Raw genomic sequence first — 14,215 nt, 5'->3', positions numbered from 1 at the left:
CTTGGCATGTGGTAGGTGGGGCTCCCAAAATACTGTTGAACGAACAAGTGAGTTCTTCCTTTTGCATCGGCTTTTTCTTTCTTTCATTTTCCCCCACTGGCTTTTTCAAGGGGGAAAAAAAAAGCCATCTATTGACAATTACAGCTCAAGACAGTCTGGTGTCGCTGCAAAGAAGCTGGGTGGCCCTGGGACACTGAAAGCCCTGGGATCCAAACCTAGAGGCCCAAGAGCTAAGTCTCCAATGGTCCAGCAGGAGGAGCTCTACAAGGGTGAATCAGCTTAAGGGCAAAAACGTAGGTCCGTCGGAGACTAAACAGCGGGAAGAAATTACCAGGAGGGTAGGTAGGCCGATGGAAGCCTGAGTTTTCACAATACTGCTGGAGCAGATTTTGTTTTAACTTAACCTATTTTCCAGTAAACTTTTTTTTTTTTTATGATGACTGTTTTTGTTTTTGTTTTTAAATGCCTCCTCGGGAGCAAGGGCTTTTCTGGATACAGAATCCCTTTTTTTTTTTTTTTTTTTTGGTGCTAACACAAAGTGCACGGACTGATTTCTCTGACTTTGAGCAACCCCAGATGGCCCCACTCAAATAGAAAAGGGGTTGAAAGAAAGTTTAATCTTTTACAACCCCTTCTATAAACAATCTGGGGGAAAAAATCGGCTAGGTTTCTGGCTTGTGGTATTTTACTTCTTACGAGGTCATGCGGCAGAGGGAAAACAAAGCAGAATTCGAAATGAGGGAGATCTGGACCCGCTTTGTCTTTGCCACGGGTGCTACCGTGCACAAGTTTACTTAGCTACTGCGGCCTTATTTCATCACGTGTGAACTGAGCAGCATGCACGTTATTACTAACACTTGACGATTCCGCATTCCAAGCCTAAAAGCACATTTAAAGGCCATACCAGGCCCTTGGTAACGGGAGGGGGTGAACGACCAAAACCAAAACCAATGCCACGGAAGGGAACAGCCAGACCTGCGGGCCGGTCAATACCGAATGCGAAGGCCCTCAGCAGTGTTCACACCCCGAAGACCCGCGCGACGCTTCCCCTGAAACAGCATTTCCCCTTCGTTCCTCCTGGTGCCGCCTCGCAGGTGCGTCTTTGCGCAGAAACCCGCCCTAATCTACAGCCACGAGCCCCGAGCCGCGCGGAGCCCCGGGGAGCACGTGCAGCGTGGCCTCCGGGGCGGAGATGCGGCCACCCAGGACGAGAAGAGAATGTTCTTTTTCAGACCGAGGACGGGTTGCAACGGTAATATCGGGGATGCACTGGGCTAAACTGTGCGCTCCAACCTCAGTCCACGTGCCCCCTTGTGCACGTGCTCACGTGCCTCCCAGGCACGGCAAGGTGACACCCGGGGCCCGCGCTCTACGCGCACTGGACGGTGCCGCTCTCGCCGGTCCCCAGAACCGCGCGAGGGGCGCCCACGCGGCCTCCGAGCGCCGGCGCCGCGCACACGCGCCCCCGAGCCCGCTCGCTCGCTCGCACTCACGGCTCCGCCGCCGCCCGCCGCGCCGATCCGCCGGCCTTCCCGCGGCTGCTGCGCCCCCACTCCCAGGAGGCCTCGCTGCGGGCCGGGGGCGCGCGGGGACGGCCGGGGGCGCGGGTTGGGGACGCGCCGCGCGAGCTCGCGGGGGCGGGGCGCCGCGCGGGGCGGGGAACCGGACAGCGCCGCTGGGGGGTTACGGGGTGGAACGGCGCCGCCGTTCGGGTTGCGGACGGGACAGCGCCGCCTCGGGGGAGGGGCGGGGGGTGCAGCGCCGTCGCGGCCCGCGGCCACCACCTGTGCCCCCCCAGCCACCCGGCGCGGCACCCCGGGGTGCGGAAAGGACACGCGGCTCGAGCCCGGGGGCCCGCGGGCTCCAGAGGACCGGCCGGACGAGGCCACGTTCTTCTGTCCAGCCGTCACCGTTACAAGGCTTTCCGGACTGACCTGTGGACACTCAATCCTTCTCCTGACCAGAGAGACTGCTAGTCACTCAGGCGACAACGTGAACAGCATTTCAGATGTACTGATTTCTAGAACTGCGTTTAGACGGCGAACAAATCCATTCTCTTTACTCTTACCTTGTTCGTTCGGCATTGGCAAAACAAACTCTGGATTTGTGTGTGTTAGTGAGTGCAGATCATTTCGCAAAACAAGATTTATTCGTACGTACAATTTCGTTGCAGTCAACAAATTCTATTTTTAAATTTAACGCTAGGAAACCGTCTAAAAGTGCAATGCGATACTATACACCTAATTGATGATCGCTGAATAAGTCCCTGTCACATGAAATTTGTCCAACTTTTAAAGGACTGAACGATTGGATTCTTTACTAGAAGACTTTTTTCCTGGTCAGTGCAAGGTAGGTACAAATGGATTTTATATCTTCTCCAAATAACTGCAACCCCTAACTGACACACCTAGCCAAATCTGAATTTGTAGGTTTGTAATTCTTGCTGACCTACAGCACTAAACCCGTCCCGACCTTGTAGGTAAACAGAGGAAAACTGAACAGACGGGACAATAGTACATTTTTCAAGGAGGAAATAAAACCCGTAACAACTGGTAAAAGTCCACGCTCCCTTTAACTGTCTTTTCATATTAGAATGACCAAGTGTTCTCTCTCCAATTAGTTTAAAAATTTTTTAATGTCTTATTCTTGAGAGAGAGAGAGAGAGAGAGAGAGAGAGAGAGGCAGAGCATGAGCAGGGAAGGGGCAGAGAGAGGGAGACAGAACCTGAAGCAGGCTCCAGGCTCCAAGCTGTCAGCACAGAGCCCGAAGTGGGGCTCGAGGCCACAAACCATGAGATCATGACTTGAGCCAAAGTCCAGTGCTTAACCAACTGAGCCACCCAGGCGCCCCACTCTCCAATTAGTTTCAACATAAATCACCATTTTCTAAATGACCTTATGAGCTTTAATCAAGTAAGAAAATGAATTGTAGCCAGGAAAACCATTGATGCAGTTATAAAATGTGCTTTAAATCACACTATAATAAATAACAGCGAAAAAATTTAGGGTCGAAAGATCAAAATGTTTAATTACCCAGAAGTGTTACCCTTGAGGTTAAGATGGGAACATGAGAAATGCAGTCTCCTCACCAGCATTCAGTTAAATGATCTGACGTAATTTCTAGGTTTCCAGGATACATTGATCTCTCAGAGGAGACGTGTCAAGTCTGTGGTTTTCAACCTGTTCCCCACTGAGGAAATCCAGCTGACGTTCCCAGCCCTGCAGGCCATCATGGGCCAACAGGTAACTGCATCACGGCCTCCCCCTACTCAAGTAAACACTTGCCAGTGCAAAGAAGGGAGGGAGACACTATTGTGGGAATAAACCCGACACCTGCTCTGAGCCTACAGGCAAAGTGCAACACTCACAAACCTAAGGGCCGTTGTAGCAAATTATGCGCAAGACCCCTCACAAATCCTATGTCTGTTGTAGTACAAGTTCCACTATCTTCACTTGTCACTAGTGAGAAGTCACATTCTATTTTATGTTTATTTATTTTGCGCGAGAGAGAATTCGAGCAGGGGAGGGTCAGGGAGAGAGACTATCCCAAGCAGGCTCTGCACTGTCAGCGAGGAGCCCGACACAGGGCTGGAGCCCACAAACGTTGAGATCATGAGCCCAAACCAGGCCGCTTAACTGAGCCAGCCAGGTGCCCCAGGAGGTCACATTTGATAAGCTGCCGAAAACCCAAGTATGCCATTGCGTCCTTGAGGCTCAAGCTGACAACCAGCAAAGAATAAAAGGAGAGCAGGCAGCCCCCGTCTGGGAAGGAGAAGCCACAGGTAAGGGATCGAGTAGAGCAGCTGACCGGCCTGGGTGCAAAGGAGGGAGTCCCTCCTCCAGGAAACGAACCAAGTGTCAGCCCCCGGAAATGACGTGCCTTGGAAATCCATTCTCAGGACACAGGCAGCAGTTTTTAGAATATTTACTGACTTATCTGCTAGTCCCGGCTCTCTCGAGACCTAAGCATATTTGAAGAATGGAAACGATGTGCTCCCTACCACAGGCCAGGCTATCAAGACAGAGGAGTTTAGAGTTCCTATCATTCACAATGCTAAAATGGGGTGCCTGGGTGGCTCAGTCATTTCAGCGTCCGGCTCTCGATCTCAGCTCAGGTCTGCCTCATGATCTCACGGTTTGTGAGTTCGAGTCCCGTGTCGGGCTCTACGCTGACAGCATGCAGCCTGCTTGGGATTCTCTCTCTTCCTGCCTTTCCCCCACTCGCACCCAGTGTCTCTCTCTCTCTCTCTCTCAAAATAAATAAACATTAAAAAAATAAGCCTCGTTTCAAAGTTCAGGTGCTTTCAAGAAGGTTCCATCCTGTTACCTGACACCGGGCAGAATCGGTAAACAGTTTATTCTAACGAAGTACTCCGTCCAAATGAAAGCAGAGTCTGCAAATGTTTATTTTAATTACTCCTATGTGAAGGTCCTTATTTTTGGACAACAGCAAGGCATTTTATTATCCACTCTTTCCATTCCTTAAAGGCGTCCACGGGTTTCGGTAAATCCACGGCACCCTCACGACTGCGCTCCGTACTGACTCCGGGGCTGTCCGACTCGTCCTCGATCCACCTCACCAGCGCCTTGAAAAACACAAACCAGACGCACATTTTAACAAATCGGAGCAAGACAGTTTTAGGCTAGAGAAAAACACGGCCTTCAAAATCACGTTATCGCAATCAGTGACTTCAGCCGCCCCAGGGAGATGTTCCGTTTGATAAAGATGTTTGTGCACACGAAACAACACTGGGTGAAAGAGCGTTTACCTCCAACGCACACGCTAGGATTACGAGTGATGGTCAGAGTGTGCCGGGAGCGGGGGGGGGGGGGGGGGGGGGCAGACCAGAGAGAAAGACACCCCTCACGGGTTTTTGCTGGGCGGGAGGGGTAGGCTTTCCTCGGCTCGCCAGATGTCCCACGGGGCACCGGGCGCGTGCTTTTAACCCGATGCGGAAGCGGGCACGTCTGCAAGCGTGCACAGAGGCGCAGGTGGACGCACGTACGTAAAGCCACCTGCACGCGGGGTCCCACCCACCAGGAGTCCCGCGATGGCCACTGACACGTTCGTGGGCACGTGTGGACACACGTACGCGCACACGCATCCTGAGATTCGGTACCTCCCCTCTTCCTTCTTAAAGAAACCCATCCTCTTCTCCCAGTGAACTGCATACCCCTGTCCCACATTTGGAAAGAGAAACCATCTCTATGCATTTTATGTAGTTGTCAGCCGCACGCATCAACGTTTACTGTTCTGCGACAAGTCAAGCTCTCCTGGCCTTAGGGAATGGGAAGTACAGATTCCCTCCTTCACCATTTCTCACTCAACGACAAGTGTAAGGCTCTCAGGGGCAAGGCAGTTTTTAATGAGATTTCTTTGCAGGGTTTTCTTTTTTTGTAACCACAGCTTCCTGCTTAACTTTGCACTAATTTCCTCTGATAAATTATAGTTCCAGAGAAGGGCCTAATAGAAAATGGTAGTTTGCTACTTATATAACCACTTCCCCCTTTTGTTCTTCCCCTCATTTACTTTGTATCTTTCTATTATGTTGAAGCCAATGGCACACTGCAACTTTCGTAAACAGATGGGGCAAAGGTTGAGGGGGCGCCGGTCAGCTTCTTCCAAGTGGTTGGAGCCCTGCATTAGGCATGCGAGCCACTGGCAGTGTCGGAGTCCAAATATGTGTCCGATCTCGTGGGTTAAAGTCTGCAAGACATGCACATCAAAGCTTTATGGCGCCACCATCATCAGTGGGTTAGCCCTTCCTTCTTTTTCTTGCTTTTCCAAGAAACAAGGGTAGGGGAGGCAACTCCCTTACCATCATCACCAAAACTTCAACCTGCCCCCAAACTTAATCCTTCATTTCCCTACTTACGCTGCCTTCCTTCGTAGACTTAATTTCTTAAGTATACCTGCAGCCGGGTTGCCCAGCCTTGAGACCCATGACATATTGGGTAGGATCATTCTTTGTGTAGGGGGGGGGGGAGGGGGGAACAGCAGTCCTGGGCACTGTAGGATACTTAGCACCATCCACAGCCTCTACTCAACTGTGCCAACCAGAAACGTCTCTAGACATTGCCAAAAAGTCCCCGGGGGGGGGGGGGGGAGGGGGGCAAGATCACCCCAGCCTGAGAGCCATGCTCCAGACAAGTGGGACACTTGTTACGATTCAGATTCTGGGTCCTTTCTCCCAGGGATGCTGAGTCCGTAGGTTTGGAAGGAAGGGGGCTCCCGTCTCCACGTTAACGAGCACACCAGCGGATGCTAATGCAGGCTACACGCTCGGAAAACACTGTTCCAGGCAGTGTAGCTCTCAAACCTGAAGAGGTGGCTAGGAATGAAGGCAGAACTTCCCAGCTGCAGGAAATGCCTATGTCTCCGGCTAAGGAAGAGGGGAAAAATCAGGAAACAGGCTCTCCGAAGAGCACGAGTTGGGGAGATTAATCAGGAGCTGTCAGTGGAGCTAACCTCAGTAGAAGGTAGCCTGGGGCCCAAGAGGAAGCCATTCTCAAGACACATGCCAGCAGAGGCCCTCCAAGAGCGGCTTTACTTGAAGACCACAAGTTCAAAGAGGCAGTTACTTACTCATGCCAGACTTCTGGAATTGAACTAGTGGTGAGGATGTGGGGCTGTACATAACTAACAGGGCATAATTCAGCACAGATACTGTAAATGTCACTATCAAGGTATCCATTTAAATTGTTTTTATCGGTAATTTCAGGCAAACACGATGTCCATCAAAAGCATACGAATGATACAAATTCGTTTATCATATTACCTTAAGGACTGCTGACATACAATTTAGGGAATTAAGAGCTCTCTGGGGCGCCCGCGTGGCTCAGTTGGTTAAGCGTCCGACCTGATCTCGGCTCAAGTCACGATCTCACAGTTTCGTGAGTTCGAGCCTCTCATCGGGCTCTGCGCTGGCAGCGTGGAGCCTGCTTGGGATTCTGTCTCTCTCTCTGCCTCTCTGTCTCTCTCTCAAAAACAAATAAATAAACATGGGGGGGGTAGAGCTCTTTAAAAAATACTCCTGTTGGATTTTTTTTTTTTTTTTTCAACAACTCACCTTACAGGAACGAAGCAGCAGAACACTGGTCACTTGAGGAGTGTAATAGTTATCGAAAACTGCATAGTCACTCGAGGATCCTTTCTGCAGCTTGCTCACTCTGCCTTCGTAGCGGGAGCTGTAAAAATCCCTGCCATACCTCGCAAAGCTGAATATCCCCACACCTACAAAAGGAGGACAAGCAGCAAGAGAAAGGGAGCAAGATTCCTGAAGGACAAACCAACAAGGAGAGCCCGCCCGGGCGCCTCGTCTGCGCTCCCATGTGCCCACGGTCTCATGTGCTTGAGGTTTGCCAAGACGGAGGTGGCCGTCGGCCCCGGGTTTCCCTACCCAAGTCTGCCGCTGCTGTCCAATTTGCCCTGCCCTGTAAAACACAAAGGGCTCGAGGTTCAAATTCTCGAGAAATCGGGAGTTCCAGAGGTTTTTGTTCCCCACGGAAGAAGTCTTTTTTTTTTCCCCAGAACAGTCCAAACCAAGTACTCCAAGAGGAACGTTGAAAAATGGGCAACACACACCCATGACCTCACTCTTATTTTTTTTTAAGTTAATTTATTTCTTTTTAGAGCAACAGAGACAGAGCACGTGGAGGAGGGGCAGGCAGAGGAGGAGAGACGGAATCCCAAGCAGGCTCCACGCCATCAGCACAGAGTCCAAGGCGGGGCTCGATCTCACGGACTGTGACATCACGACCTGAGCCAAAACCAAGGGTCGGACGCTTAACTGACTGCGCCACCCAGGCGCCCCCAACTTTACTCTTTAAGAACACGACAAACGTGGGCAGTTGGGTGGCTCAGCCGGTTAACCGTGTGACTCTTGGTTTCGGCTCAGCTCACGATCTCACGGTTTGTGGGATCGAGCCCCCCATCGGGCTCTGCGCTCACAGCATGGAACCTGCTTGGATCCTCTCTCCTTCTCTCTCTGCCCCTTATCAGCTCGTGCTCTCTCTGTCTCTGTCTCAAAATAAATAAATAAATAAACTTACAAAAAAAAAAAAAAAAAAAAGAGACCACAATAAACAGATCTCTAGGTCCTGTGTGTCGGGGAGAGTTCCTGGATGTCCCGCCGTGCGACTGCCCTGATGCTTGGAGACCATGCCCGAGACCACGCCTAGAGACAGACCCTCTCCCCTCCTGCCCTTCCTCGCTCACAACACAACTGTACTATGTGGCTGCCGTCGGGTGACCAGAATAAACACCCTCGTAACTGACTTCCTGTTACCCTGAGGCTCGTAGCAACCACCTCTGCACAGGTGGAGAACAGGCTTTGCTGCACAGCTCGTTCTAAAGGGCACGGCTTTATGGCGGCACTTGTTGACATGATCACTTTTGTCTCTTTCAGTTGTTACTTAAAAGTAATAAGGATTTTTTTTGTGTGTGTCAAAGAAATGAATTCACAGTAAGTTTGTCCAATCCAACCTGATCCAAAGAGAATGCTCCTCACCCCACCCCTGGAAAATGTCACCCCACCCCTGGAAAATGTCGCCTCGTATTTGATACTGAGAGAGAGAGAGACACAGAGAAAGAGCGCATTCTGAAAGTTAAGAAAACACTAAATCTATTCATGTCACGGCTGACCTCCTCTGTCCTCTTGCCAAGGAAGTGTGAGCATATTTCATTAGAACACCTCTAGCGAGAACATTCCTCCTGATAATCCTACAAATGGAAGGTTATTTTCTTTAGTAATTAAATATTTCTCCGTTTTAAAATCCCCATCTTCGTAAACATGGAGAGAACAGTCACTTGTAGCAAGATACTGTCTCACTGCCTGGCCGATCAGTCCTGCAAGCCTGTATCTTCTCTGAGGCCATGCAGCAGTTAAGAAACTTACTTAAAAAGGGGGTGGGGGTGGGCTGCCTGGGTGGCTCAAGCGGCTCCTGGCTCCTGTTGGTGAATTCGAACCCTGTGTCAGGCTCTGGTGCTGACAGCTGGGAGCCTGGAGCCTGGAGCCTGGAGCCTGCCGGATTGTGTGTGTCTCTCTCTCTCTGCCCCCTCCCCCGCTCATGCACACACGTGTGCTCTGTCTCTGTTTCTCTCAATAAATACACACTAAAAAAAAATTTTTTTTAAAGGGAGGGCGGGGGGGGGGCGGTTAAAGTAGAAACATTTTGGGAAAATGCCTCCTGCCCTCTTGAAATGCGTAAGATGAATCAGCTGGCAACGTCCAGATAAATTGTTTTAAATTTTTAAAGTTTCTGTCTCTGTCAGGTAAATAATAAAAGGGGACATAAAAGTTTAGCTCGTAAAAATTTACTTCTGAGAGAAAGACAGCTCATACAAAAGTCAGGAAGACAGCAGTGACCAGAGTCTCCAGGAGAGTATGCTGACTGGGGAGGGGGCACCATAGGAATGTAAATGGAGAAACCCCCATGAAGGAGTAAGGGGGAAAGAACTGGTTCTGTGGTGCCCTGGGTCCCCCCCACCCGATCAATGTGTCAGAGATGGAGATACGTAACAAAGAAACATTTGTTAAAGACCGAGAACACCTAGACAGTCCACAAACTGGAACTCAGAATAGGTACAGTCCCAGGTACCTATTCCCCACCCCCACATTGCTAACAGACAGCCACTCCCCTTAGTGCATTGGACTGTCCCCCTCCAACTTGTCAGATCCTAGGGGACGAAGGTAGAGAAATGACAGCAAAAAGGGAGGGGTGCGGAAGAAAGAAGTGGACACAAGGGAAGAAGAAAAAAAATTGGGCAAAAATAGGATTTGCTTCCAGATCCTTTCCTACCCCCAGTATCACCATGCAGAATCCCTGCTGAGTCAAGGTGACCACATCTTAAATCAAAACCTGGAGTCGACTTTTTTACAAAAATAAAATAACAAGACGTCATGAGACACAGGATAAGAAGCATACACCTGTACATCAGCCTATAGTTTCCTGTCTATATGAGAGAACTAAGAATTGAAAAGCAATTAGCAGGACTTTCACTTACGTTAATGACAGTTCAAACATCCTTACTGGACTTCATTCACCTTGTTACCCAGTTTCGGACACCTACCGTCTGCCGTGCTGAACGCCTTATATATATGCCAGGCATATATACACAGTTTATGTATCCACACTGTTTATGTATCAGCACTGTTAGGTAACCCATCGCAAACGGGCTCTCTGAAATAGGTATTGTTAGGGGCGCCTGGGTGGCTTAGTCAGTTAAGCCTCCGGCTCTCGACTCTGGCTCAGGTCACGATCTCACGGTTCCTGAGTGAAAGCCCCACATCAGGCCCTATGCTGACAGTGTGGGGTCTACTGGGGATTCTCTCTCTCCCTCTGCTCCTTCCCCCACAAAATAAATAAATAAACTTAAAAAAAAAAATCGGTATTATTGGCCTCAAGGTCACGTAGGTAGTGAATGGCTGAGCGGGGCAGGGACCCAGGTCATCAGAATCTATCCACAGCACATTTCCCACACCAGCATGATGCTCCAGAAATACCATACAGCCTGTAGTACCAAAATTATAACTGGCCGGAACCTTTTCCCTCTATCAACATCTTCCAGTATTCTCAAGTTGAGGATATTTCTACCAATAATGTCAAAAAGGAGTACCATCTGTCAAAGAGGCCTGTCCAAAGACAAAATTCCAGGAGTCTCTTGGGTAAAGATCAATCATCGTTATTCCCACAATACAGAAGGCGTCTTCAGGTTTCTTCTTTTTTAAGAACTTCAGGATGTGCCCTATTTAAAAAGGGATGCGTGTGTGAGATACGTACATCCATACATGTCTCTCCATATACACCCATGTATAGATCTCCTGTACTCAGTTCAAATTGTAAAGCTGTTTAATTTACCTGCGTGAATTTGTAGGTTTTGTGTGTTATCATTGACTCTAAAGGAACACCTCGTGGCAGAGACAGGAACTGGTTCTAGGAGTTTCACTGTTAAGCCGTAGAAAAATGCTTCACAGTAACCCTTGAGCCATTTAATATATTCTTCACTGATAATTCTGGTGTTGCCTAGAGAGCCTGTAAGGTGGAAGAACATGTAAAGTCAGACTCGAAGATGATTGAAACATGCAGTCTTTTTTTTTTTTTAATTTTTTTTTAACCTTTATTTTTTTGAGACAGAGAGAGGCAGAGCATGAATGGGGGAGGGTCAGAGAGAGAGGGAGACACAGAATCCGAAATGGGCTCCAGGCTCTGAGCTGTCAGCACAGAGCCCGATGCGGGGCTTGAACTCACAGACCCTGAGATCATGACCTGAGCCGAAGTCGGACGCTCAACCGTGCCACCCAGGCACCCCAAACCATTCAGTCTTTACCTCAGTCTCTAATTAGAAATCTGAAATTAGAAGCAAATGGAACTCTAAATCTTTAATAAACTTCGATCACTCATTGATGTGAATATGAATTAGAAAGAAACAAAATGTCCTCTTTTAAGGCAATTTGGGTACAACACTTCCACCACTGTGATGAATGTCAGAAATGATCATGGGGCGCCTGGGTGGCTCGGTCGGTTGAGCATCCGACTTCGGCTCAGGTCATGATCTTGCAGTTCATGAGTTCGAGCCCAGAGCCTCGAGCCTCCTTCGGATTCTGTGTCTCGCTCTCTCTCTGCCTCTGCCCCCCCCCCCTCTCAAAAAGTAAATAAACATTAAAAAAAAAGTTTTTTTTTTTAAAAAGATCATAAAAGCTGCCCACTTAAATGATATCAGCAACCCAGGCTGTCCCTGGCGACAGCCCCATTGCAAACCAAACAAATCCAGCCTGTTACCGATGCACACCAATGCACTGTATATAAATACTGCGTTTGTCTGGAGACGGTGCCTTTCTGTAAGGATCACTGAAAAACTGTTCAAAGTCTTGGGGAGCCTCAGGATGGGAGATGATCCAATCCGATTGCGAATGCAAGGTAATGGGTCCGAAGAGATCATGGTCTGGCTTGAAGGCTTCGTTCAGCAAACGCCTTTCCCCGGCATCTAACTTCTCATACTGTGACACAAGCCTTGGGTTCTCCGAGATGAGAGCTGTTTTTAGTGTACGTTCAGAGTGCCGTACTGTTTCCATCTACCAGAAAAACACAAGGAATCAAATATACAATGCATATCCTTACAGGTGACTTTAATGTACCTACCCTCCACCTGCATGTATCATCTCTCCCTAGAATGGAAAAACGGATGGCTTTTTTTTTCATTCACACCAAACAATGGGTTTCCCCCCCTTCCCATTTCCAATCAATTTCCTGGGGAGAGGCTCTGAAAAAGTGAAAAGAAAAATCATGAAATGCATCCCTTCTTCTCTTAAAGAACCTGCTCCCGTTATAAAAACCATAAGAGAATGACCTGATTGCCTACTTCCTTCTGTCATTTGGGTAACAATATTACAAACTGAGTCATCAGGGCCACATGAAAAACACTCAGCCTTTCCAAGGTGAGTCAGAGATGTTCCAGACCACACAAAAAAGAGAGCTGATGTAAATCCTGCCCATTTCTGTAATTTAACTGCAGGCTCCTAAGAGATCTCAGTCACTGAAGTTTACTGCCCCAAAGTCATGTCACCCTGGGGAAGACACCAGGTGACTAATCAAAAGCCAGACTCACAATGACAGGTCTCTTCCATTCACATCGTGTTCCTCTGTATAGCTGTCATCCTTCCTTCTGAGTGTGTCAAACAGCTGCTTCACCACAAGGCTTTTTGAGTTAGAAAAGGAAAAAAAAAAAATTAAACTTCGCTGTCTGGAACCGATCATATTTGCTTTTATTTTTAAAAAATTTTTTAAAATCTTTATTTTTGAGAGAGAGAGAGAGAGAGAGAGTGAACAGGGGACGGGCAGAGAGAGGGAGACACAGAATCTGAAGCAGACTCCAGGCTCTGAGCTGTCAGCACAGAGCCCCAGGCCGGGCTCAAACGCACAGAGAGTGAGATCATGCCCTGAGCCGAAGTTGGATGCTTAACCGACTGAGCCACCCAGGGGCCCCCATATTTTCTAATTATCTGGATGTTTCCAGTTTAATGATTGACAATTGATGGGAAATTTTCAGCCAACGTCCGTTCTGGTTGGACACCAGAATCCTGGGGTTCCAGAGTGTGGAAGAAATTCTCAAACAGAAGTCACTCTTGTCAAAGCTCCGATATGTCCAGACGCTCGTCCTCGCTGCTCCACAACTGGGCTGAAGTTCCACCTCTACAGGACAAGATACCAAACAAAATGTGCCCTTCCGTATTCTACCTACCTTTAAGGAGGAAGGCTCCCATTGAAGTCTTTGCCTTACAAGGACTGGCATGCTTGGGCCTGGCCGAGAAAGTGCTGTGCGGGGCGCCTTCACCCTAATATTGAAAAGGCAGTGTGAAAGGTCGGCCTTCGGCCGGCCTCCCAGGTCTCCTCTGGCCGGAGCCGCGGGAGGCCGAATAGGATCGCTTCAGCGGGCTGAAGGCCTGCAGTGCTGAGTGCCAAAGCCAGCACATCCTGCGCAAACCTGGACAAGTTGGTTACCCCAGCTGGTTGCTATAGCAACCCGCACCTTGGGCTGGGCCCCAAAGCAACCGCAACCAGGTCGCTGGCCGGGGTGGGGTGGGGGGATCCCCCGGGGACTCTCGCTTCGACTTTCCGCCCGCCCCGGAGGAAGCCTCCGCAGAGGCCAGGCCTCGCTCCCAGGAGACGCCCCCGCCCCCGCTGTCTTCCCCTGCTTCCGCCGCGGCGGCCTCGCCCACAGCCTCATCCCTTCCCACCCACCGCGACCGTCCCCCGTCCCCTCCAACCAGGATCCCAGCCCGGGAGGCCACGGCCCGGATCTGACGTTTCCACCGCACGACCCTCACCCGGCCGGGCCTAAGCACCTCCCGCCTCCCTCGGCCGCTACGGCGCGCCAGCACGACGCGCCCTTCGCGGTGCCACGCCTTCCGCCCCCCCCCACCAACCAACCCGGCGCAACGCCCCGCCCATCGCACCACGCACCGCTCCGCCGCGCCACGCCCCTTCGCGCGCGCTCCACGCCCTGCCACGCCCCCACGTCGCACGCCACGCCCCGTAGCGTGAGGCTGTCTCGCAGGCGCGGAGCCCACGTCCGATGAAGGGTCGCGGTCCCCCTCTCTGCGAGTGGGGGCGGTCGGCGAGGGGTCACGAGGCGTCGAAGTCGGTCCCCACGGTCGCCTTCTGTCCCCCGGCCCCCCGATGGCCCCTCAAGGGCCGCCCCCGGGGCAGCTGGGGCG

The 14,215-nt window shown here is 50.4% G+C and overlaps 2 protein-coding genes across 10 annotated transcripts in view; both read right to left on the bottom strand.

The window, feature by feature from the left end:
- Window positions 1-1,624, bottom strand: part of ARSG (arylsulfatase G) — a 108,090-nt gene extending 106,466 nt beyond the window's left edge. For all 5 annotated transcript variants that reach the window (XR_008294218.1, XM_027047886.2, XM_027047887.2 and 2 more), the window contains exon 1: window positions 1,494-1,624. The gene's annotated coding sequence lies outside the window, so the exon portion shown is untranslated. The remainder of the gene's footprint in view (window positions 1-1,493) is intronic.
- Window positions 1,625-4,387: 2,763 nt separating this feature from the next.
- On the bottom strand, window positions 4,388-13,920 carry AMZ2 (archaelysin family metallopeptidase 2). Of its 5 annotated transcripts, none has more exons than XM_027047897.2 (9): window positions 13,826-13,920; window positions 13,240-13,333; window positions 12,607-12,696; window positions 11,791-12,073; window positions 10,860-11,033; window positions 10,618-10,746; window positions 7,070-7,233; window positions 5,530-5,706; window positions 4,388-4,585 (listed from the first exon to the last, which is right to left on the bottom strand). In XM_027047897.2, the coding sequence occupies exons 4-9, from the start codon at window positions 12,071-12,073 to the stop codon at window positions 4,433-4,435; spliced, it is 1,080 nt and encodes a 359-aa protein (XP_026903698.1). In that variant the 5' UTR covers window positions 12,607-12,696; window positions 13,240-13,333; window positions 13,826-13,920; the 3' UTR covers window positions 4,388-4,432. The 5 variants fall into 5 exon arrangements, with proteins under 5 accessions (XP_026903698.1, XP_026903697.1, XP_026903699.1 ...); XM_027047896.2 differs by having other exon boundaries at window positions 13,766-13,872; XM_027047898.2 differs by lacking the exon at window positions 13,826-13,920 and adding an exon at window positions 13,740-13,758.
- Window positions 13,921-14,215: the final 295 nt, after the last annotated feature.

The sequence above is a fragment of the Acinonyx jubatus genome, chromosome E1, assembly GCF_027475565.1.
Source record: "Acinonyx jubatus isolate Ajub_Pintada_27869175 chromosome E1, VMU_Ajub_asm_v1.0, whole genome shotgun sequence".
NCBI lineage: Eukaryota > Metazoa > Chordata > Mammalia > Carnivora > Felidae > Acinonyx > Acinonyx jubatus.
This window is presented reverse-complemented; position numbering and strand designations above follow the sequence as displayed.